This window comes from Lithobates pipiens, unplaced genomic scaffold (assembly GCF_037356315.1).
Source record: "Lithobates pipiens isolate NorthernLeopardFrog02 unplaced genomic scaffold, aLitPip1_a1.2 Scaffold_19, whole genome shotgun sequence".
NCBI lineage: Eukaryota > Metazoa > Chordata > Amphibia > Anura > Ranidae > Lithobates > Lithobates pipiens.
Genome location: NW_027507764.1, coordinates 24,749,279 through 24,775,831, shown reverse-complemented (window position 1 = coordinate 24,775,831; position 26,553 = coordinate 24,749,279). Strand labels below are relative to the sequence as shown.

General features: G+C 44.1%; 1 protein-coding gene and 1 long non-coding RNA gene across 2 annotated transcripts; both read right to left on the bottom strand.

Annotated features, from left to right (window-relative positions):
* Positions 1–7,834: 7,834 nt before the first annotated feature.
* LOC143995843 (uncharacterized) lies at positions 7,835–11,119 on the bottom strand. Its single transcript, XM_077490562.1, has 9 exons — positions 11,003–11,119; positions 10,045–10,160; positions 9,894–9,935; positions 9,729–9,800; positions 9,567–9,632; positions 8,837–8,925; positions 8,617–8,728; positions 8,391–8,505; positions 7,835–8,193 (listed from the first exon to the last, which is right to left on the bottom strand). Exons 4-8 carry the CDS (start codon positions 9,783–9,785, stop codon positions 8,392–8,394), a joined length of 438 nt encoding a protein of 145 aa, XP_077346688.1. The 5' UTR covers positions 9,786–9,800; positions 9,894–9,935; positions 10,045–10,160; positions 11,003–11,119; the 3' UTR covers positions 7,835–8,193; position 8,391.
* A 94-nt stretch (positions 11,120–11,213) lies between these two features.
* On the bottom strand, positions 11,214–13,684 carry LOC143995844 (uncharacterized). Its single transcript, XR_013277484.1, has 3 exons — positions 13,591–13,684; positions 11,866–12,033; positions 11,214–11,494 (listed from the first exon to the last, which is right to left on the bottom strand). It is a non-coding gene; the product is annotated as an uncharacterized LOC143995844 (long non-coding RNA).
* Positions 13,685–26,553: the final 12,869 nt, after the last annotated feature.

Below are 26,553 nucleotides of genomic sequence, written 5' to 3'. Positions count from 1 at the left end.
AAATTTTGTGCAAAGAGTTGGCGATCTTTAATGATCTCAAATTTGCCGAGATCCTGGTTTGGACAAAAACTGAGACCCCAAACCCACACCTGAGTCTCCAGGTCAGTAAGTTTGTGAGAAGACAAGTTTACTACATTTATATTTGGTCTCTTACTGTGATTGTGCAAGTGTACCCCTTGATTTGAAAGGTCTGTGATTACTTAAGTCTTAATATTGTTGATTAGCTTTACTAAAAAATCATCTTGTAGTGCAGTATTTCCAGATGAAGAAAGTCTTGGAAGAGGAGTGCTCATGTCAGAATGAAAGAGTGAGGAAGAGAAACCAACACCACCTTGTACATTACCTGACACCATGTGAGGGTCGTTGTGAGGAGCTGTTGGATGGGAAGGACCAGTAATTTGTTTTTTATTGGACCTTTCTTGTGATCCACTTCTGTGTGAGTTTCTTTTAGATTTCCGTGATTTCTTGAATCTAGTGGACCCCTTAGAAGAAATGGGCGACATGGAGGAGGCATCGGAAAGAGGAATCAGCGATATTTGGCTCTCCTCTCCTCTGCGCCTTTCTTCTCCTCTGCGCCTTTCTTCTCCTCTGCGCCTTTCTTCTCCTCTGCGCCTTTCTTCTCCTCTGCGCCTTTCTTCTCCTCTGCGCCTTTCTTTTGCTCTGCGCCTTTCTTTTCCTCTGCGCCTTTCCTCCCTGGGACCCAGTGACCCAGGAAACCATACAGGAACCCTGTTCCTCTTGACTTCCTCTCCAACAACCGTGCCACTGCAGAAGAGTGTCACCTGTAGTCATGAAAGATGACTGCATCTGACTACAAGTAGGTCCTATATTTGTGATTTGGTCACTCTGACGGACATTTCTTTATAACAGGCCGTGAGGAGACCCAACCAGCTTCAAAAAGCCTTGAGCTTTGAGAATTAAGGCAGAGAACTGTTGGCCTAGGGTACGAATGGATGTGCAATACCCCATGTAAACACATACGGCTCTAATAGTAAAAGACCTGTGCATAGGGCACAATAAATCTCTACCTACACATGTATAGTTTTATGAATATGTGATAAAGTGGTCTTTAATTAATATCTACTTTGTTACTGCAAATCACATGACCTTGTTGTTGCCCTTTAGCAAACAATGCATATGTTTGGTTTCTGGCCAGAAAATTGGTCAATGACCAACTACATTTTGTCAAGTTCCAAATAGAAAAAAAAAATAAGAAAAAATATGTAAAGAAAAAAAAGAGATGATAAAATTCAGGCGCAAATGTCCCACAGGAGATCAGCAGTTCCTGTGAGGTGTATAAATGTCCTTGTAGGAGTCGGAGTATTCTTCTTCCATAAGAGGGTAATGGTCACAACTTTGCTGGGAACTGGAAGACAAATGGTTTCTGCTTTTCTGAGCTCTTTGGCTGTGGTAGTTTTCATCTGAAGTCATTCAACTTTTTTTTTTTTCGACTGGGGAGTTTTCAGTTGAATGATTTGTGTGCCTCATGTGCTGTATTGATGTAAGCTTAGTAGATCTTAGATTTCTTCCCAGAAGGGGTGTCATGGGAGTACTGCTTGTGGTATGGGTAGCTCACCAGCATGCGCAAGTTTGTCAGCAGCTATTAACTGTACATTTTAGGTGTTTTTTTTTGGATTTTCAAAACTTTTGACAGGAACAATGAGACAGTATGACATGAACAATGAAGACATGATTAATTGTGCCAGATGATGGTAAAAAATAAAAAAAAATAATAAATGTTCCATACCATGCTCATAAACCACATTGACAGGTGTAAAGATGCAATAAAAAAGTCCATTACCACCATCAAACCAGTGAAAGTGAAGTAATTCCTGTGTCTTTGAAGAATAAAGTGCCGTCTTCCACCAATTAATGGGCAAACATCCTGCTCACCAAGCCAATATGACACCCATTACAAGTAGTCAAATGAGCATGGATGACAAAGGAGATGCATCTCCCAATGGAAACGGCCCCCAAATGAAAGATCCACCAATGAAGGTTAAATCATATATCAAAGAGAGAACTTCTCACGATGCAGCTTGTAACTGTTTATTACTCATAAAAACATATACAATGAAAGTTTAGTAAGCTTTCAAAAGCCCATGAAACTAGGCAGGAACGCCGATCCCATTCCACCTGTGCTCCAGAAGAATAGCGAAAGTGATAAGTCACACACTAGATGACCTGGCGCGTTTTGTCAGCAACGTCTGATGTTATTAGGGGCTCATACTATTTCATCTGAAGTCATTAAACTTTGTTTATCGATTGGGAAATTTTCAGTCAAATGGTTTATGTGCCTCGATGATCTGTATTGATGTAAGCTTAGTAGATTCTAGATTTCATCCCACAGGGGGTATCATGGGAGTACTGCTTGTGGTATGGGTAGCTCACCAGCACGCTTCTAGGTACCAAATGCTCACAGGCATCTTCTAGCTGATTCTCATCTAAGGTCACATCAAACATTTCTGGTGGGCATTGTGCAAGTTTGTCAGCAGCTATTAACTGTACATTTAGGTGTTTTGCTTTTGGATTTTATTCTAGATTTAATAAGCCGCTGCAAAGCTTTTGGCAGAAGCACTTTGACGTGAACAATGATCAGTGCTAATGAAGTCTTGATTAGGTGTGCCAGATGATTAATGGTGTCTGCATCTAGAATAACGAGCTGTATTGAATGAGCCAACTCAAATATTCTTTATACAGGGTATTTCATAAAGAAGTATACCTTTTCCAGATGATGTAAAACAGTAACAGTTGAAGACACGGACCACAACTGCGAACCGTTAGGTAGATTTACTCATAAAGTCTGTGTCCTGCTACTGAGGGAAGTGACGTAGGTGCATGTCACATGACCAGGCAATCAAAAATGGAGTTTTGTGTTCTTGAATTGAGAAATGGATTACCGGTGTGGTAAAATTTCATGCGACCCGTGGATTTCGCTCACCCCGTCACTTCCGGTGAGGCTCCGTCACTCTAACAGCTGACGGCGGGCCTTTACTGCGCATGCGCCAAGTCCGTGATCTGAACGGCGCATGCGCAAGATCGTAAGTTCAGCGGTGGTTAAAAATTATAGACAGAGAAATGCTGGTGGGCGGGCGGAGCTGAACAGATGCTCAGGACGTCAGCAGCAGCCCCGCCCACCCTAATAACATGCCTCTGAATATTAAGTGGTGGTAAAAAATCATACTCAAGTGGGCGGAGACTTGCGGGTGGAGCTAATGATGGCTTTATTATATCATCGGCAGCACCAATATGTATATTATTTATTAAAGCTGAACAATAAGCAGTGTATTTATTAAAGCTGAACAATAAGCTGTGTATTTATTAAAGCTGAACAATTAGCAGTGTATTTATTAGGCTGCTTTCACACTGGGGCGGTGCGGGCGTCGGCGGTAAAGCACCGCTATTTTTAGCGGCGCTTTACCGTCGTCTTAGCGGCGGTCTGCGGGCGCTAGCGGGGTGGCTTTAACCCCTGCTAGCGGCCGAAAAAAGGGTTTAAACCACCCGCAAAGCGCCGCTGCAGCGGCGCTTTTCCGGTGGTATTGCCGCGCTGTCCCATTGATTTCAATGGGTAGGAGCGGTTTAGGAGCGGTGAATACACCGCTCCTTCACCGCTCCAAAGATGTGGCTAGCAGGACTTTTTTCACTGTCCTGCCAGCGCACCGCTTCAGTGTGAAAGCCGAGTGACAGGGGCCGGTTTTTTTCAGGCGCTACACAGGCGCTATTTTTAGCGCTGTAACGCCTGAAAACCACCCCAGTGTGAAAGGGGCCTTAAAGCTGAAGAATATGGGCACAATATTGGGGACAGTGTGTGCGTTTGGGGACAGTGGCTGCATTTGGGCACAGTGGCTGCGTTTGGGGCACAATGTCTGCGTTTGGGGACAGTGTGTGCATTTGGGCACAGTGGCTGCATTTGGAATGAACACAGTCAATTGCGTGGTAAACGGCCAATGGCTGTTTACCAGCATCAGTGGCGAGCAGTGTTCCCGGGAACACGCCGCCACCAACGTGCACGCACAGAGCGCACCCGCGATCGCCGTGGAGATGTGGGGCGGCCACCAACGTACACGCGCAGAGCGCGCCCCCGATCACCATGGAGAGGTGGGGCGGCCACCAACGTACACGCGCAGAGCGCGCCCCCGATCACCATGGAGAGGTGGGGCGGCCACCAACATACACGCGCAGAGCGCACCCACGGTCGCCGTGGAGGGGTGGGGCGGAACCATCTGTGATCACGCGGTAAACAGCCTCATGGCCTGTTCACCACCCTCGGTGGCGAACGGTGTCTCCATGACACGCCGCTACCAAACGAGAGCCGCGCCGCCTGGCTGTCATATGACGAACGGCGGACAGCAAGCGGTTAATCAGTATAAGTGTATACGCAGTGTATTATTTTACAGGGAGCTTGGATTGATTGACACATCAGTGGGAGGGGCCAAGGCCATGTAAAAGCACACCATCGTTCTACACAGCTCTGATAGACAGTGTGCCAGTGGGAGGGGCCAAGGTTATGTAAAATCACACCCTCATTGTAGACGTGCATACCGCTGTGTCCAAGTACTTCTGTATGGATGGGAGGTCAAGGAAAAACATAGAGCTGTGTGTTCAGGAGCTAAAGCCTGACAAACTGAGCCTCTGCTCACACAAATCTGTCTGTGCACAGCAGACAAAATATATATATATATATGGGAGGTCAAGTAAAATTATAGAGCAGTGTCTGTGATTTCTGTAAAGTGCTGGATCGCCTCCTCTGTTTTTCCTCCAATGGTGCCAAAGAAGCTGAGTGTGAGTTTTCCTGTAGCCCTCATATTGGAGGCTTATACACCATCATCATAGTGTCCAAGGATGGTGGCTACCATGTCCCCTGAGGGCAAAGTGCATGTTTGACCCACTTTAGGTTCACTGGTTGCTTAAGGAGAAGGAGCGGGCCCCCCTATTTAGATGTGAGGTCGCCAGTATATAGCACGGGGGCAGCCTGAGGTCCACTCCTCTTCATTTAATTTCTTCTCTGACATTGAGTCTCATGTATGTGGAGATGTTCCAATGGACAATAGACACTTATGTTGCTGCTATCACTTTACAAATTATGTAGATTGTTAGACAGAAACACCCAGGCACAGAAATCATAACTTCTAAATAACATTCTTGTCGTCTGACCCTGCCATCGTTTCCTTTCATCCAAGTTGAAGAGCCAGGGCTGATCAGAGGTTTATAGACTTAGCCAACACAATCTTTGCTAGTGATGTGTGGTGTCACCCAATCAATGACAGCCCACCTTTATGTCAATACTGCTCATGGCAGACTGTTATCTTCCCATTGTTTGATAAAGTCACTTATTAAGGACAGTTGAATGCACTAAGAAGTCCACGTATTATGTACGAAAAATCAGAAGTTAATTTATTGATGTATACATTATTCTCGAAAAGTGGTCCCTGACCTCATTCACTAGGTACCTCCATAAAAGCCATGCTTTAATCAGTTCGAGCAAAATCAGATTATGACCATTTTATATTGGGGTGATCTGGGTAGACAGTTCTGTAGAAGATGAACAGAAGTTATTTCAGAGAGACCAGGACTATGACATGGCACAGTAAGGCATGTGATGGCAATCGCTCTATGGCATAAAGGCCATGACAATGATCAGCAAGATTCCCCCATATCTCGGATGACCCCCCCCCCCCCCATCAGCCTGGACACAGGGAGACCCCTGAACAAAGGCTGGGGGCAGGACATGGCTTGTCCAGTGGTTTTGAGAAGGGAGGCCCAGAGATGATTGAGGACATGGGCGTTACAGTGATCAGAAATGATATGGGGGTGGCATGATTGATGAGGTAAGACACACGGGGGGGGGGGGGGTGGTCAGAGAAAAGGGAGGACATTAGTGGGCCAGTGAAGTTGGGTACAAGCAGGGAAGTTGATGTCAGGCCTACACACACACACACACACACACACACACACACACACACACACACACACACACACACACACGTTTGATGGAACTCAAACGGAACCCAGCTTGTGTGCATCCAACAGCATACTGATTCCTCCGGTCTAGACATAGGGACCAGATGATATTATAACATAGCATACAAGACCAGCTCACAAAATCTTCTATCAGAACTGGAACCTTTTATTTAAAAAAAAAAAAAAAACACAGAATTTATAGTACACCAGATCAGTTGCCTGTATGTAAAGGTGACTGTATACATTAATATAATTAATAGCCGCTAACTAACCAGTCATTTAAAAAGGAGATGTACAGCAAAAGCGATTTTGGCTGTACTTATCCTGTTGATCACAGGAGTACAGTTCATTCTGCAACCCTATAACCCGTTTTCAGCAAAGAGCGGTCTGAGGTTCCCTCTCTGCCGATGTCCTAGTAGTCAGTCCAGGCTCAGGCGTCAAGACCATGGAGTTGGGATCTGATTAGATCCCTGGACCGACACTCGGCTCAGCTTCTCTCTCTCAGCAAGCCGCTAAGAGCCCAACCAGGACGCTCCTTCCTCTTCAACAGTCAGCGCTCCAGTGAAGGAGAGCAGAGCGCGGGACAGCAGAGAGCTGCTGACTGTTGGTCAGCAGCTCTCTGCTTGGTGAGCTGTGACAACTGAGCGATCGGCAGAGCACTATCTCTCCGTTTTCAGTGTAGAGGAGCTGTAATACAACATTAATACTATTAATAGTGTACACTACACATTATTACAAGTATAAACACATAGATGAGAAGACAGACAGAACAATTAATACAATTAACAATGAGAGACACATACTTAAAGGAGTTTCAAAGGCATAAGGTTTTTTTTATCCTAATGCATTTTATACCGTATATACTCGAGTATAGGCCGACCCGAATATAAGCTGAGGCCCCCAATTTACCACAAAAAAACTGGGAAACTTATTGACTCGTGTATAAGCCGAGGGTGAGACATCCCTGTGTCCATCCCTGTGTCCCGCCCATCCCTGTGTCCCGTCCGTCCCTGTGTCCCGTCCGTCTCGGTGTCCCGTCCATTGCTGTGTCCCGTCCGTCGCTGTGTCCCGTCCGTCGCTGTGTTCCGTCCATCCCTGCCTACCTGTGCCGATCTGCAGCCTCTGTGTGCCATGCTCTCCTCGTCCTCGGCGGCCATTCCTCTGTTCAAAAGCCGCGCCTCCCTGTCTGTGATAGGCAGAACACTCAATTTCCCAGCAGTCAGTGTTCCGCCTATCACGGACATCCGCTCATTCTCATACTACGGACGAGGATGAGAGGATGTCCGTGATAGGCGGAACACTGACTGCTGGGAAATTGAGTGTTCCGCCTATCACAGACAGGGAGGCGCGGCTTTTGAATAGTAGAATGGCCGCCGTCTGTCTGCTCGACATGCTGATCGGGCAGGCAGACGGCGATGACTCGAGTATAAGCCGAGGGGGGCACTTTCAGCCTCAAAAAAGAGTCTGAAAATCTCTGCTTATACTCGAGTATATACGTTACATGAAGATAAAAATCCTTCTGTATTTGGACCCCCCACCCCCCCCCCCAATTACTTACCCTCTCCCCAGCAATGTTTGGGACACTCCTCTTGATTGGCTGAGACACAGCAGCGGCGCCATTGTCTCCTGCGGCTGTCAGTCAGCCAATCGGGGGGGGGGGGGGAGAGGGTGTGGGGCCAAGTCGTGTCTCCGTGACTGAATGGACACATGGAGCTCTTTCATACTCTGCTTGGGTTCCCTCATAGATAGCTAATGGCAGTGAGGCCACTCAATAGGAGGGAAGGGCCTGGAGTAGCAAAGAGGGACCTGAGAAGAGGTTTTTTAGGGCTGCTTACTGGAACAATAAATGCACAGAGGAGTCAAGTATAGCATGTTTGTTATTTTTTAGATATTTATTAAACACAGTTTTTTCAATCACTTTAACAAACAGACTATAGCAGGAGACCAACGGTAACTGGTGGTTTACTGATTATATTAACATCTTTAACAGTCTCATAAAGTAGAATACATTTATCTTCATAGATTTCTTAAGGGATATAGATGACAAATATACAATTAATCAAAACCACACTCAAAGTGTCCATTAAGTATTTTTCACCATAAATTTTTTCCGGTCATCCTGTGTCTCTAATAGACACATGGTTACTTGCACATAAGAGGGGCCTGAGGAGCTGAACAAGGAGTTTTCTGATGTCTCCAAGGTAAGCTGTGTTCCTCGAGCTGATGTTGCACCTATTAAAACAAATAAAAACATGTTACATTACAGTACAATATGTTAATGTCAGGCATTGTGGATTTTAACATTTATCATTCTTGGAATGATTTCATAATAAACATGTTTGCTGGCCCATGATTGAAGCTGTATTGATTTTGAGTATTAATAAAATTTTGCTTGACAAAGCTTTCTTCCAGGGTGTAACCTAACTTACCTTATGTACTGTACTGGAGTAGATCACAAGCTATTTCAAGACGTGCATCCATCACTGCTTCAGCAGAGGTCCTGACTGCATTGATGGTCTTCGTCTTCAGGAACTCCTTTGCAAACTGTAAAATAACATGTAACATTTGTAACGGCAAATAACATTTTTAAAATAGACTGAAATACTGAGAAGACAGCCAAAAAAATAAAAATCAATTAAAATCAAACAAATGTACCATTAAGATTAAGACACCACAGCTACTGGAATCCTGCTGATTGCTGTGCTCCATTACCCAGGTAGACCAGTTGGCTCCTTGGTCTTCAGGCTTGTTCATCCTCAAGAAGAGACTGTTTAGAGTTATATAAGAAATAAAATAAAAATTCAAACAATTACAAACGTAATGTGAAAATAATACACTTATGTTATGTCCACTTACTGAAAATAGGCACACTTACCTCCAGTTGTCATGCAACATTGAATGGTAGGAAAGTTCGTTTCCCAACGGGTCCATCACAATAAGGACCTTCTTCGACTTCATGATAATCTAAAAAAATATTTGGTGAGAATGACAAAAATTTCAGTACAATATAGAGCAGATACACTCTGTGGCATCATAGGTTATTGAGCAATATCTGCAGACATAAATAAAATATAATAGTGCATGATAACATTATTATGTTAAAGTGGTTGTAAAGGTTCAGTTATTTCTTAAATAACAAACATTTCATACTTATCTCCACTGTGCAGTTCATTTTGCAGTGGCCCCAAACATCCTCTTCTGGGTTCCCATGGGAGCTCCAGTGCCTCCACCCCACATTACATAACCCCCTCTGGGAAGCTCTCTCCTGAGGGGGGTTACTTTGCGGGCGGGCTCCTATGTCATACACTCGCCGTCCATAGACGCTGAGTGTATGACATCGGCCTCGGCACCTGCATCATTGGATTCACAGCACAATGGCTGCGCTGCTATCAATGTACCCACTCAATACCAAGAAGCCGTGGAGAAGAGGACACCATGGACACGCCGAACAGGTGAACTGGCTCAGGTGAGTAAAAAGACAGGGGGGCCCGTGATTGGCCGTAGTTTTTTGACCTTAATGCATAGGATTCATTAAGGTGAAAAAACACAAACATTGACAACACCTTGAAGATTGGCAAATTAACTTATTTCACAAAAAAAATTACCACTAAAATCCAATGTTTATTGATATTAATAGGACATAGAGATAGTTCTTCTGTAGGGAACGTCATCTGAAAGGAAGTATATACCCAGTTAAGTAAAAATGTATTTCTTTATTTAGATAGATAGATATTTTTTCCTCAAGTATAGCTGTAATTGTGACCAACCTTTCCAAGCCGACTGGTTTGTCCAGTAAACATTGCCGTCGCAATCACTGCAGACATAAGGTGAACAGGTTCCTGTGAAAAAAAAGAAAAATTCAAAATTAAGTTAAAAATGCAGAAAAACAATGAAACATATATAAGGCAAGCATACACATAATTCACACTTGCCTGATGCTTTTCTTTCAAATGGTAAAGATAAGCATCAATCACCTGCATTACAAAAAAACTAAAATATATATAAATAAATGTAAAATTGAGAAGCACAAAAATTGTGAAGTTTTGGTTTTGATACATTTTCAAATTGATTGTCGTATCTTACCTCATCCACCAACCAGTTTCTCTCATGCAGTGTTTGAAATGAATAGACATACAGTTTGTATGGTCCCACTTCTGCTTCCACCGAGTCAAGATTCTCTGCAGCCCAAATGTTTTTAACTGAGGGAAAAAAAAAAAAAAAAAACAACATTGTAAATTACATGTCTGTTCTTGTACGCTTGGGAGCCAAAGTCAATACAAGTTGAGTATTACCTAATCTGAAAAAGCATGTTACTTTTGTTATATGATTTTTTTAATTTTTTTTATTACTATTAAATTAATCTGTGTATATATGTAGATGGATGTGGTCAGGAAGTGGCACTGTGAAGAGTATTTGCATAGGACGGCTAAAGCTGGCCCTGTGTACAATGTTTAATTGAAATATTGTTTACAATAGGAGTTAATCTTGATCACAGCTCAATTATATATATATATATATATATATATATATATATATATATATATATACATACACACACAGACACGCGCACGTATGTCTGAATCCAAATCACTTATGTGCATTTCTGATAAGGCTTTTACTCAACCTATAGATTGACTTTGGTATAATATCAACCTTGTAAGGTTAATTAAACAAGAACTAGATAGAACAGAATGCCAAACAGTGGCAAATTCAAAATAAAAATGCCAGAATGGCAAACAGAGTGAGAAGGCTAGGCCAACCAACAGGGCACGGCCAAACAAATGACCAACGGGGTCAAAGTAGTAATGAATAACCCATTAACTGCTACCTCTGTCTTCTGCTATCTCGGGGATGAAAGATGATGAAGTCTTTAAAAACCAAAATTTAATGTTAATCAATTTACTTTATTTTAATTTTTGGATGTATATTCTACTTAAAATAAAAACTAGTCAGAGAAAATAGAACTAGGCACTCTATATATAATGCAGAATTAAGGTAGCTATATATGTATCATGTTTGCTGGTACCTCAATAGTACTGACCATTTGTCGTGTAGCAAATTTTATTACGGAGGTCCTTTGTTGTATAGACGATATGGTGGTGCTGATCTCCTTAGGCGAGTTCAATGACTGGACATCAGTTTCCGGCCGGAGTGCGGAACTCTTCCTGCTTCTTATAAATGGCTTGATGTGGTCCATATTAATCTTTGTCTTCAACGTATGCCTGGGCATATTCGCCACCTGAACAACTTTGCCACACATGGCCTTGATGATATATGGCCCATTGAAGTCACTTTCCAGTCTTCCTCCTTTCCTTCCACGCTTCCTAGAATTATAAAGAAGAACCTCATCACCAATATTATAAGTTAATGCCTTATACTTTTTTTTCACCTTTTTATCAAACGCAGTCTTCTGCTTCTCCTGTGACATCGTGATATTTTGCAATGTTGCTTTTTGCTGTTTTTCCATTGCAGTCTTCTTTTCCTCCATGAATACATTGTAAGCGTTCTCCTGCGGTAGAATAATTGTGGAAAGCTGCAGTAAAAAAATAAAAAAATATATAAAATAAAAAAGTTTTAATGAATAGTAACACCATGCGAGACTTAAGAGTTTTGACAAGATGAAGAAATAAATACATTTTGTAATATAGTCATACAGTTAGACAAATTTAACAGATAATTTGACATTGACATGCTTATGAATATATAAAAATGTTTACTTATGGGGGGAACTGTCCTTAAATTACTATTTAACAAATTATTAAGAAAGAACAGTCAAATGCTCATATGTGCCACTTATGTTGCATAAATCAATTATTTACAATCAGGCGAGATCTACCTATACACTCACTAACCAATTATATTACTATAAAATCGTTAACTTTAGAAAAAAAAAATTTAACTCACTGGAAGGTCAACTGGAACCTCTGCTGGGAAGACGCCTCCCTCCCGTACATTAAAAGGAATGGTGAATGCTTGGTCGTTGTTTGGGCCTTTGACCTTAGAGCAAATAAGGTCGCTTCCAAGTAAACATCCCAATTCGTTTGTTGGTCATTCACCAATTTAGCAAGTGCTCTATAATAAAACAAATGATAAAACAAGATAAACACATTAACACCACACTCTCATTAAAGTGGCTATAAACCATAACCAACACACTTTGACCTACAAGTAAGCCTAGATTAAGGCTTACCTTTAGGTCCAAGAAATATCTCCTAAACCGTTTGCCGAAAGACATGTGCCATAGACAGCGGTGAGCAGTCACTCTGCGCGCGGCACCGTCAACGGCGAATATGCCGAGCGTGGCGGCTCTCGTGCGCATGCGCGGGAGTGACGTCATCGCGGCTTTGCCGAATGACAGATGTGGAGCGGCGAGACCCACCAAGAAGATGGACGCGCCGGACTACAGGGGACAGCGGTGACTTCGCTGGCTCCTGTGTCAGGTAAGTGACACATAATGGACTACTGTGCGATGCATAGTAGTCCATTATGCTTTACCTTTGCAGGGAATCAGATGAGTTTACTTCCTCTTTAATAATGTATAATTGATAGTTCAAAGCATGTAATAATAGAGGCAAAAGTGGAAAGCAAGAAGAACATTACATAACCACTTCCATACCAGCGTGTAATAAACGGAAGCCCTTCAGCCCGGTGATTGGGCTGAGGTGTCTCTCTCGGGACACAGTCCATGTCCTAACAGTATAAGTAGCCAATGAAAATGCCTCTTTAACACGTGCCTGGCTGTGTCCAATCACAGCTGGTTACATATCAAAATGGGAGTAACTTACCATTAATGGGTTCTCCTCCTAATACACTGATGCATTGTGAGGAGAAGATTGCAGTAACAGAGAGTTGCTGCTTGCTGAAGTCAAATACAATTCCCACATAGCCAAAATAAAGACTGTCTATATGACCATCAAAGTACATGTCTTCAGCTCATCAGAGTACCAGTGTTGATTAAATAACACAAAAAGAAAGCTTAATTATTGTGACAAATAATTATAATTTACAAGTCATTTAGGTAGTGTTGCATGACTGAGTAATTGTAATTGAAAGAGGAAGTAAAGGCAATAAACTTAAAAAAACACACCCTGTAAGGCAAAGGCATAATGAGCTAGTATGCATCGCATAGTAGCTCATTATGAATAACTTACCCAAGAACAAACCCCCCGAAGCGGTCCTCCGTCTTCCTCTTACCCGCTGCCATGGATCCCGGAGCAACTTCCGTGTCTCGCTGCTCCAGCGCTGTGATTTGCCGGAGCTGCGATGACGTCACTCCTGCGCATGCGCACGGGAGCTGACACTCGCGGCATTTTGCAGTGGCTTGCCCAGTGTGCCTGCAAGCTGCTGTCTACGGCGCATGCGCCGTAGACAGCGGTGGCTGTCTTCAGGTAAATATCTCCTAAACCGTATAGGTTTAGGAGATATTTCTTGGACCTACAGGTAAGCCTTAATCTAGGCTTACCTGTAGGTCAAAGTGGTTTGTAAGGGTTTACAACCACTTTAAAGTCTCAAGAGGACTGAAAGATAAAAAGAGGTCTGGGCAATAAGGGAGTGAAGTGCCCTATATTGGAGAAACCTGTGGAAGAATAGTTGAATACAATTCGGAAGATAAAGAAGACTTAAACTTACCGCTTGATGTTGTGATTGGTCTTCTCATCCAGTCCATTTGTTTGAGGATGATACGCCGCTGTCACGCTCCTTTCGATACTCAGCATGCTGCACATCCGATCATTGAGCTTTTAAAAAGAGGAAAAAATAGGAATATAAATTTTAATAAACCACCTATTGACAAAGTCATGTTACAAAAATGGTAAATGGAAATTACACATACTTGGTTCATACAAATTCTCTGCCCTGGTCAGAAAGTATCCGCTTCGGACAACCATGACGGTAGATCATAGCACATAAATGGCGTCCCACCTCTGCTGCGGTCTTGGTCTTCATTGGAAATGCCTCCACCCACTTAGAAAAGTAATCGGTGGTCGTCAAAATATATTGAAAGCCATCCTCTTTTTTTGGCAAAGGGCCTTGTTAGGTCAATACCAACCAGCTCCCAAACAGAAGACACCTAATGTGATGAACAAAAAGCATAATTAATTTTTAATATACTAATGTAATCATATTTGTTAGATTAGACTGTAATAGTTATTTACCTTAATACATTGTAACGGCTGAGGTGCCGCTAATGGCTTTCCAACCTTCTGGCACTTCTCGCATTCCTCGATCTGTAGGTAAACATATGTTAACCTATGTACTATTTTCATAAAAAATATAAGACATAAAAGTAATTGTGTGTACCCATTTCCGAATATATCTAAGGTCATTCCGTGCCAGAAAAATCTTGAGCTGACTGTTGACTGGGTTTTGTTGACTCCCGCATGGCCTCCAATTGGTAATGAATGAAACTCTGCAAAAATCTTCTTAGCTTCTTCCTCGGATTTAAGAAATCTTCTATTTCCAACGAAGATACCACCTTCTGTAATAAAAGTGGAAACTCAAAAGCTACATTCATGACAAAATTATTTTCCATAACCACTAAAAATTATTGCATTTCTGATACTTACCCTTTAGGGTAAATTTAGCAGTGGTCTTCTTGAAATTGTATCTCTGACACTTGTCATACCCGGATGGGTATTCCCCCAAAGAAAGGAATCAGAAAACCTTCTCGTACCTCTTCTCCATACCTAAAAATGTAGAACACCATTCACATCAAAAATAATACAATCATAAAAATGTAAATACTTGGCATTTAGTATCAAGTGTAATGTGAGATCCCAGAGAGCACAATATATTACTGAATGGAGCTAAATAGCAGCATTAAGTAGCTGCTAATAAATGATTACACAGAGCTTCTGCATTACCCTGTACAGTCACTTTTGAGCGGTTACTGTATGATGATATGTAGCTGCATTAAGCAAGATCCAACACTAATTGACAAAGAGAAAAGTTAAACAAGTAAAGAAAATGTACTGCTTTTAAATTTATCTTGCAAAAAACAACATTTTATGCTGTTTGTGTTTTCAACTAATCCAAAAATGGTAATAGGATAAATAATCCACCATACTGTTAAAAAAAAATAATAATAAAAACACCTCACTGCACTGCAGGGGCTGCCTTCCCTCCTCCACTTGTCGCATGAAAGCAGCGCTGTAGAGAGTGTAGCACCCTCATGTTTAGGCAGGGATGCTATTAAATGTAGTTGCCAGGCAATATTTGCCTTGCCCTATTGTGAGGAGATCAATTGACTCTTTGCTAAACCTATACTTGTTGCAACGTCCCTCTTTTGTCACTAGGTGGCAGTATGCTTGTGACACAAGGCAAGACAAGGGATTTACAAGGACAGACATGAAAAGATGGAGCGTCTCAGCCAATTTGCATAGATTTCTTTGGGTCCATTGGCCTGCTGTGAGAGCCTATTGATTGGGATGGAGTCAGGTGATCGGGTTTCTGTGCCAGCTGGACGGCTGTCTAGGTGGACGTGTGATGTGTTGCCCTGAGTTGCTAGGTCACATGGCTAGCTTCTATCCCAGGGACATCTGGCTGCTAGGCTGCCTGAGGGACATTGTGGGAGAGCAGCGTAGGGTTGGGACTTACAGCTTGTAGTCCAACCAGAAGCAACAGTGCTCCTGTCTGGGAAAACAAGCTGCGGTCGGGAGGTAAAAAGGAACAGCTGTCGCCACAAAGGGAACATACACCGTGGTACCAGAGACCATTGTGAGTAACTAAAGCCATTACCCAAGCAGTCTTCTCACTAACCAGAGAGGCTGAAGTGGGAAAACTTGAGTTAGTGCCAAGCCAGGGACCTAGCGGTACATCTGAGGAGACGCTTTGAGAGCTCCTTTGAGTGCTGGTCACCTGAGAAGGTCGGAGATGCTACACTGTATCCAAATTAATTTTTTATCATTTTTTTCCCCACAAACAGAGCTTTCTTTTGGTGGTATTTGATCACCTCTGCGGTTTTTATTTTTTACTAAACAAATAAAAAAAGACATAAAAGTTTTCTCCTTCACTGATGGGGCTGCAGTGACGGGTACCGATAAGGCCACACTGATGGGCACTGATGGGCGACACGGATGGGCACTGATAGGTGGCACAAATTGGCACTGATAGCTGGCAAGGATTGGCATGGATAGGCGGCATGGACGGGCATGGATAGGCGGCACAGATGGGCATGGATGGTCACTGATAAGCGGCACTGTATTGTATTATATAGTACTGATGGATGGCAATCAGTGCCAAACAATAATGCATACCAATCAGTGATGCCCATTGTGGGCACTGATTGGCATCCATTGTGGGCACTGACTGACATCCCTGGTGGTCTAGGGGGTGCATACCTGGTGCTGGGCATCCCTGGTGGTGTCCCTGGTGGTCCAGTGTGGGCATACTCGGGGGAGGCTGCAATGATAATCGATCAGCACAGACCCCCCCCCTGTCAGAGGAGCAGCCAATCGGCTCTACTCGCGTCTGACAGACGCAAGTGAGGAAAAGCCGATCAACGTCTCTTCTTATTTACACTGTGATCAGCCATGATAGGACACGGCTGATCATGTGGTAAAGAGTCTCCGTCAGAGGCTCTTTACCGAGATCGTAGTTGCAGGGTGTCAGACTGACACACCGCAACAACAATCGCCGCGATGCACGCCCCCGGGGGTGCAAAGTGGATCAAAATCATGAGAACCTCATATGGCGCCCGGTCAGGATTTTGAAACCACTTTGCCGCCGTCATTTTGCTATAGGCCAGGCGGCAAAGTGGTTAAGAGACAATAAATCTCTGTGCATTAAAAAAGTGTCTAGTGCCCATCAATTCTTTTTGCACTGCACCCAACTTGCCTTTTAACCCACTCTACACAGAAGGATGTCAGCTGTCCCTAACTCTTAAAGTCACCAATATGCCTCCAAGAGCCCAGGACTCTACTACAAGAGGAAAGAGCGCTACACAGAAACCCAGGTATTAGTACAAGTACCACAAGTAGGTGAGGAATCTTTGGAGTGTGGCACAGTGCACACACTCCTAAACACTAAAAACTTCCTAACAGCAGCATCAGCCACACTGTGATGTAATGGGTTCTTGATACACCAGCTAGTTGCATTGATCGAAAAACAATCATGATTTTTGACCATCTGGCCCCCAGAACAGTACGCCCTTGCTTCGCTGTTACAAGTCTCCTATCACTGGACAATAGGGGTGCAACGGATACAAAAAACTCACGGACCGGATCGTTCCTCGGATCTGAGTCACGGATTGGATCAGTTTTCGGATCAGCCAATAATAATTGAATTTGCAAAAACCTGTTAAAATTCCACCACAAAATAGTCCCCACTGTAATATCCACAATCTCCCCACTGTAATATATATCTCCTCTACTGTAATATTGGCTGAGCATGGCTGGGTACGGCTGGCTACCGCCGAGTATGGATGGATATTACAGGGTGTATGGCACAGTATTTGCTGGGTACGGCAGAGTATTGGCTGGGTACGGCAGAGTATTGGCTGGGTACGGCAGAGTATTGGCTGGGTATGGAGGGATGGCTGTGACTGCACTTGTCACAGAGCAGTTCTGTGGACACAACAGATGCAGCCCGCAGCGCTGCTGCCTTCCGATTTCTCCCCTCCACTGTACAGATCAGTACACAGAGGGGAGAGAGGAACTGGCGTCACTATGACGCCAGTTTGTTTACAAGTGATCGCTCCGTCATTTGACGAAGAGATCACATTGTAAATGGGTGCACCAAGATGGCCGCCGCTACGGAGCTAGGCCGAAGCCATGGCCTTTCTTAAGGCCGAGGCCGCGGGGCACTCCGCGGATTGTGGCGTGTGCTGATCTGAACAGGGTGACCTGTTCGCATCACGGATCGGTGATGATCCATTGCACCCCTACTGGACAATGCAAGTGCATTCCCTTCCCCCATCACATCAGGCCTAGGTCCCCATCACATGAGGACTAGGCCCCCATTACATCACATGACCCCCATCACATCAGAAGACCCCCCATTGCATCAGAAGACCCCCCATCGCATCAGGCCTTGGTTATCATCACATCAGGCCTAGGCCCCATTACATCACAGGACCCTCATCACATCAGAAGACCCCCCATCACATCAGGCCTTGGTCCCCATCACATGAGGACTAGGCCCCATTACATCACAGGACACTCCCATCACATCAGAAGACCCCCATCACATCAGAAGACCCCCATCGCATCAGAAGACCCCCCATCACATCAGGCCTTGGTTACCATCACATCAGGCCTAGGCCCCCATTACATCACAGGACACCCCCATCACATCAGAAGACCCCCATCACATCACAGGACCCCCCCCCATCACATCAGGCCTTGGGCCCCACCACACGAGGAGAGGACTAGGCCCCCATTACATCACAGGACACTCCCATCACATCAGAAGACCCCCCCATCACATCAGGCCTTGGTTACCATCACATCAGGCCTAGGCCCCCATTACATCACAGGACACCCCCATCACATCAGAAGACCCCCCATCGCATCAGAAGACCCCCCATCACATCAGGCCTTGGTTACCATCACATCAGGCCTAGGCCCCCATTACATCACAGGACACCCCCATCACATCACAGGACACCCCCATCACATCAGGCCTTGGTCCCCATCACATGAGGACTAGGCCCCATTACATCACAGGACACCCCCCCCCCCCCATCACTTCAGAGGGTTTGCATCACATAAGATCCTCAACCAAGAACTTGCCTGTCAAAATCCTTGAGCCAGGAAACATCCTGCTGCTGTCAAATACTTGAAACTGCAAGCTGCTTCTCCTTCTCCTGTGAAAATACACAAGTCTGCAAGATGCTCTGGGTAAAGCTTGTCTCAGCTCTTCATCCAGTGCCTCCAACGTCCTGAGTGACTTGTTCTGGAATATTCATGAACTACACATGACCTTGGCCACATGACCAGTGTGCCAGTGGGAGGGTCTCACTGGCACACTGTCTATCAGAGCTGTGTAGAATGATGGTGTGCTTTTACATGGCCTTGGCCCCTCCCACTGCTGTGTCAATCAATCCAAGCTCCCCTGTCAAATAATACACTGCATATACACTTATACTGATTAACCGCTTGCCGTCCGCCGTTCGTCATATGACAGCCAGGTGGCGCGGGTCTCGTTCTGGGAGGGCGTCATATGACAGCCCTCCTTTTAAACAGGGAATGCGCCTGCATCCCTGTTCCTTTGGTAGCGGCGTGTCATGGAGACACCGTTCGCCACCGAGGGTGGTGAACAGGCCATGAGGCTGTTTACCGCGTGATCACAGATGGTTCCGCCCCACCCCTCCACGGCGACCGTGGGTGCGCTCTGCGCGTGTACGTTGGTGGCCACCCCACCTCTCCATGGTGATCGCGGGCGCGCTCTGCGCGTGTACGTTGGTGGCCGCCCCACATCTCCACGGCGATCGCGGGCGCGCTCTGTGCGTGCACGTTGGTGGCGGCGTGTTCCCGGGAACACTGCTCGCCACTGATGCTGGTAAACAGCCATTGGCCGTTTACCACGCAATTGACTGTGATCATTCCAAATGCAGCCACTGTGCCCAAATGCAGACACTGTCGCACATACTGTCCCCAAACGCAGACATTGTGCCCCAAACGCAGCCACTGTGCCCAAATGCAGCCACTGTCCCCAAACGCACACACTGTCCCCAATATTGTGCCCATATTCTTCAGCTTTAAGGCACCTTTCACACTGGGGTGGTTTGCAGGCGTTACAGCGCTAAAAATAGCGCCTGTGTAGCGCCTGAAAAAAACCGGCTCCTGTCACTTGGCTTTCACACTGAAGCGGTGCGCTGGCAGGACAGTGAAAAAAGTCCTGCTAGCCACATCTTTGGAGCGGTGAAATCAATGGGACAGCGCGGCAATACCGCCGGCAAAGCGCCGCTGCAGCGGCGCTTTGCGAGTGGTTTTAACCCTTTTTTCGGCCGCTAGCGGGGGTTAAAACCACCCCGCTAGCGCCCGCAGACCGCCGCTAAAACGACGGTAAAGCGCCGCTAAAAATAGCGGTGCTTTACCGCCGACGCCCTCACAGCCCCAGTGTGAAAGCAGCCTAATAAATACACTGCTAATTGTTCAGCTTTAATAAATACACTGCTTATTGTTCAGCTTTAATAAATACACAGCTTATTGTTCAGCTTTAATAAATACACTGCTTATTGTTCAGCTTTAATAAATACACAGCTTATTGTTCAGCTTTAATAAATACACTGCTTATTGTTCAGCTTTAATAAATAATATACATATTGGTGCTGCCGATGATATAATAAAGCCATCATTAGCTCCGCCCGCCCACCCGCAAGTCTCCGCCCACTTGAGTATGATTTTTCACCACCACTTAAGATTCAGAGGCATGTTACTAGGGTGGGCGGGGCTGCTGCTGATGTCCTGAGCATCTGTTCAGCTCCGCCCGCCCACCAGCATTTCTCTGTCTATAATTTTTAACCACCGCTGAACTTACGATCTTGCGCATGCGCCGTTCAGATCACGGACTTGGCGCATGCGCAGTAAAGGCCCGCCGTCAGCTGTTAGAGTGACGGAGCCTCACCGGAAGTGACGGGGTGAGGAATTTTTATGGAGTCGCATGAAATTTTACAACACCGGCTTGATGTGTCGTGTGACTAAGGCCGCGTACACACGCGGGGACTGTTCGCTCAACTCTGTCCGTCAAACAGTTTCCGAAACAGTCCGCTCAAAATTAGCATGAACGGACTTGCCTACACGCGACGAACGAACAGTCCGCTGAAACCTAGCGCGATGACGTATACAGCACGTACGACGGGACGAGAAATTCTACGTCCAATACACTGCAATGCAACCTTCGCCGTGAAAATCCTTTGTGAGCATGCGCGCAACTTAGTTTGACGAACAAGCCTACCACACGAGAGGACTGTCCGCTGAAACAAAGTTTCAGCGGACAGTTTTTCGGAAATTCCGAAAAACTTGGTTCCGCAAACTGTCCGCTGAAACTGTCCGCTGAAACCCACACACGAGCGGACTGTCCGCTGAAACACTGTTCAGCGGACAAAGTTGAGCGAACAGTCCCCGCGTGTGTATGCGGCCTAAGGGTGCAAACATAGAACATCTGTCACTGTTTATAGTGTGTTGAAACTGTATACTTATTCATGAACCACCCTGCACTTCAGCTAAACTGGATCTGGTGTTGGAGCGTACAATTATAGTCCTCCTGCTTGGATTATTTAACATGGACCTCTTGGCAAGAGAAATGTCAGCCGTCACCCTTGTAATGGATCGCTCCTTTGAGTGATAGACAAACTAATACTACCAGTTTATAGATGGTACAACATCGTGAGGTGGTATATGTTCAGTCACTTCTTTGGTTCTGTTTTGTCAATACCATTCCCCTGAGACTTGATAAAGATGTGCCACTTGATTTATCTCCACATAAACATCCTCTCTTCGGTTCTTGCTGTATTCATATATTCTCCAGCCTCAGAGGATTTGGAATGAAGCCTTCTTTAACCTAACCACCATTCATTGTATTTTCTCTTCAATGTGCAAAAAGTTCTTCTTCGAACTGAAGAATATGACATTGCCTGCTACAGGGACATCTACATCCAGACCCTCACAGTAGCTCACATTCATCTTTACCACAAATGCCACCTGTTTGTTAAGGTGACTTCTTGATCAGGACAGCAGTATATTTGTGGCTGGGCTGTGGGGCAGAAAATGCCACTTCCACCTATGATTAGCTGTTGGACTTGACAGCTTCCTGGATGAGCTCATGAGGGTTCTTTGGACTAATTTCCAAATATGCCTGATCTCATCCCTAAAGGCCGTACACATGATAAGAAGACCATAAGTAACCTTTATATACTATAATTATAGTGTACCCTACAGCAGATTCCTACTTTTCGGACTACAAACCCTGATGATGCAGGATATAAAATGTTTGTCGTAATTGAACACAGCATTTAATTGTCCGAAAAAATTCGTAAGAGCAAGACTACACATGCTCGGAAACAAAAGAATGCAGTACAAATCAGTTCAACACATTTCATCACTTCCAAAGTTGTATTCTGTTGTACGGGAATTTTCGTACCTTGAGTAACCTCAAATTATTTGATATGAGACTAGCATGCAACAAAAAATGGACAATTATCTATCTGATAATCTCGTTGTGTGTGTGTGTGTGTGTATGTATGTATATACCAGGCTTTACTGTGAATTGATCCAGACTGTATGTAACCATTATGGGTCCTGAGAAAGCGGGATACCCACGAAACATGTAGAACTCTTCTAAGGATATACATTGTTTGAATGTTCATGAATGCTACATTTTGTATTTAAAATTATATTCAATAAAACCGTGAACTTTTATACAATTTGTTGGTTATGGTTTACAGTGGTTATCAGGGGTAAAATTAAAGTCTCATTTACCTTTTTACAACATTTATTTGAATTTATAAGCACTCCATTCCACATATTTTTTTCATATTCAGTTTCAAGAAAATGTTGGAACTGCTGGTGATTCAAACCCCTTGCTTGGATGTTCATGATCTACTACAGCTTTCATTACATTGTCAAATCCTAGAGATGCACACAGATTTACCCGACGGTGCTAAGAGATACAAGTCTGAGAATTAGATTCTGCTTGCCCTAATAATACCAGATATCCAGAATTCTTGCCAATCATACTTGGGGCTCCATCAGTCACCACTCCTAGAATATCTTGGATACTCAGCTGGTATATACAGAGGGTGTCTTTTGTTGCATCGAAACATATGGACTCCCCTTGTAGTCTTTTTCAGTGGACACCGGGCTAAACATTCTTTCAACATTTCCAACTTGACCACTCCATGAATGAAAATGGCTAGCTGAGCAGTGTCTGCTAAGTTGGTGCTTTTATCCAGTGCTAAATAATTACATAAGATGGCCGTGGGATGACATCAGACGTGACTGCTCCCCCCGTATGTGTTACGTCCGCGGGCGGGACTTCTTCAGTGGGATCAGAATCATGCTGATGACCCGCTAATATATACACACACTGCCATAGCAACACCATATAAACAAATCAGTCTCTCTGGACAGAGAACCAAAACAAATTTTTAAAATAAGTAAAATATTCCACCATTACTTCTTAAAATACGATGCAGAGTATAAATCTACATAAAGGAAAAAAGGCATTCGGCGATCTTGTTATCACTAAAGCACGCTAATCCATCAGAGAAGATTTATAAAATTCATGTCTTAAAGATAAGGTATATGAGTATGTGTAAACTTTTCTGCACTTTTCGAATTATAATTATTATTGTTAGTACAATACTCGGTGAGGTTAAGATTAAACTAGAAGAATAATAGTACAATATTTATAAAGATTGATTAAACAGAGTATTGTCTATTTATGACAGATCATCTATCTAGGGACCGTCAGGAAAGTGTCATGGTTATGCAGTGATCTTCCTCTGGTTGCTTACCTCCCCTCATGTGTTCTGACTAAGAGGCCAGCCGCTTCCACCTGGTGGTTTTTATAACCTCTCCTCTAAGCGTGGCTCCACCCCAGGCCCTATCAGGGAACCTTATATTAACCTGTGCACTGCAAGCCAACAATGCTGATCAACCATTGTGTATTTGGCTTCCTGGTTCCTGCTTGCCGTGTGCTCTATGTTTGACCCTATTACCGACCTTGACGTGTTCTCAACGATTCCTGTCTGCTTGTGACCTTGACCTTTTGCATATCCCTGACCATCCCTGTCTGCCTGTGATCCTGAACCTTTGTCGTGTACTCTGTTGTTCCTGTCTGCTAGCTGCCCTGACCTCTGCTGTATCCCCTTACTATCCTTGTCGTTCCAGCCTGCTGCTTTGTTCTCCTGTAGTCTACTGTGAGCGTGAGCTGTGAGACCCTAGGGGCCACGATCTGGAGCCAGACTGCAGCGAAGTCCATCCTCACCACTGGAGGCTCTGGCGAACACCCGCTGGCTCTTAGACTCCGCTCCCAGGGGGAATCTATGCTCCAGCTCCCATTGGGACCTGTGTCCTGAATCTCCCTGGGTACAATCCGCAGCAGTCAGTCCTAAGGTCCACTACCTACAGAGTTCATCTGTCACCTGGTCTCAGGTGACCTGACAGAAAGGAGTCCGTCCAAACGGGGCCAGGTTCCAGCTATTGGCCTGGTTTGTCCCATATGGATGGACAATGATCTTGGCCATCCCAAGTATGTCTTATGTAACTTCACCTATAGTAATAAATATAAATCTATAATCTACTATATGGTTGAATAATATAAGATGGAATTAAAGAGTTTTTAATGTAAAGTAAGAGAGGGGAGAGGGGGGAGGAGGGATCATCAGAAGAATTAATGAATCAATGATGTTCTGGATCATATAGCAGTAATGGGGGTGAATATCGAGCAATCTCAAGGTAAGAGGAGTGAATTATTAAGTCCTGGTGGTAGATAGTTTTTAATCCAGGGAGACCAAATTTTTTCAAACTTAGCAATATTATCAAGTAAGGTCGCTTCCATTTTGGCATGAATCATAGCTTGTGTTACACGCTGTTTAACTGACACAACGCAAAGTGTATTTGATTTCCAAACCTTCGCTATGGATTGTTTATCAGCCGTTTGTAATATACAGTAGAAGCTTGAATTGACAATGTGTTAGATTAGATGGTTTGCTATTTAAAAAGGCCACCAGTGGATCAGGTAATATGTTTATTGCAAACATCATAGAAAGTATATTAAATATTTTTGACCAAAAGGTTTGAACAATGGGACAGGTCCACCAAATATGAATATGGGTACCAGGGTCACAACAGCCTCGAAAGCATTGGGAAGGGATATTGGTGAATACATTTGGATATTCTTGCAGGAACTAGATACCACCTAGTAAGAACCTTGTAGTTCGTTTCAAGGGCTACAATGTTTGGAGAAGCTGACTTTGTAGCGAGCCAAATTTGAGTCCAATCTAATGTGTCAGGTTGGAAAAAAAAAATATGAGATTTCAAATCATTACGAATAACCAACATGTGTTAACAAAAGTCTGAATCAATCCGAACCGCGTTAGGCAGCACCATTTTAAGAAAGACATGCAAAATTACAAAATGTGTTCAGATTCTGAATGAATGGAAAATAAAAGCAATATTACGAAAGTACGAATCCACGAAAAAAGGCAATATCACAAATGTACGAATTACAAAATTATGACGTGTCCCGAATCAACGAAAAAAGGCAATCTAGGGAAAGTACAAATTCCGAAGCAACTAAAAAATGATGCTTACGGAAATACGAATCATTCTGATCTAATGAAAAATTAACTCTTCTGAAAGTACTAATTCCTACGAAATTACGAATCAACAGAAACTAAACAAATTTTTCCATTGTGCACATGTCTAATGTCCTCCTTTGTAAGCAACCTTTCCATAGTGCTAGTACTGTCCCTGTTAGGTGTGCCCCTCTAGTTCTGCTCGAGCTGGACTCTAATGGTCATTGGAAAAGCTCTCCAACCGGTTGGGTAATCAAGACACCATGCACGATGTATGGCTTATCAAGAGTACAATTCTTTATTTCCTGAGTATTGAATATATACACTTATGCCGCGTACACACGACCGGACTTTTCGACATCAAAGGTCAGACGGAACGATTCCGGCAGACCATTCGATCGTGTGTGGGCTGCAGCGGACTTTTGATTTGCAAAAATCCGTCATACTTTAGAAATGGAACATGTTTCAAATTTTTCCGCCGGACCCAGTTCCTACCGAGAAATCTGCTCGTGTGTATGCTAGTCCGACGGACAAAAACCGACGCGAGGGCAGCTATTGGCTACTGGCTATGAATTTCCTTATTCTAGTCCAGTCGTACGTCATCACGTTCGAATCCGTTGGACTTTGGTGTGATTGTGTGTGGCCAGGTCCGTTCATTCGGAAAGTCTGTCAGAACTCTGTCAGAACTCCGTCGAAAGTCCGTCGGACCTAGTCCCTCAAAGTCCGGCCGTGTGTACGCGACATTAGAGATTACATAAAGCACAAGGGGGAAGGCCCCTTGGGCAACCAATCATATACATCCACATCTGTTAGTCATACAATAAGCAAACATTTTTAGGTGATTTCTGCCCAAAGATAAATCTGTGGAACATGTCTAAATATGTTTTTATAACCTTCAAGCTCTTATCATATTTGGAACATAAAACCGCATGCCAATGTTCCTACTACGCCCTATATGTTCTAAGTATGCAAAACCCAAATGTCAGCTGCGACCGCAAGCGCATCCTGCTTCTTGCAAACTAGCACTTGAGAATAAACTTGCAAAGCATAGCTTGTGGAGCAATTTCAATAACCTTTTAGTATATATTTGTTTTTTTTTCTTGCAAGCAGACTCTAAATGTAATAAGAAGAGTATACACTTAAAGGGTGACTCTTCCTATCCTTACAGTCCCTACTCTAACAATTTGCAAAAATGCACACCAAAGCTGGGAGCCAGGCTTTGCCTAACCCAAGATGACTGCTAGAGTCACATGGAGTGACAGCATCTAATAGGACAACTTCCCAGGAAACCATAGATGAACCCTGTTCCTCTTGACTAACTCAACAACAACAGTGCTGCTGCAGAAGAGCGT

Bases quoted from the DNA above. Each gene is read 5' to 3' on its own strand.
- LOC143995843 (XM_077490562.1), bottom strand. From the start codon at position 9,785: ATGTCTGCAGTGATTGCGACGGCAATGTTTACTGGACAAACCAGTCGG. The intron at 8,926-9,566 runs GTAATTTTTTTT...ATATTTTTTTAG, and splicing joins ATAAACATTGGATTTTAGTG to ATTATCATGAAGTCGAAGAA. The intron at 8,729-8,836 runs GTAAGTGTGCCT...AACTCTAAACAG, and splicing joins ATGTTGCATGACAACTGGAG to TCTCTTCTTGAGGATGAACA.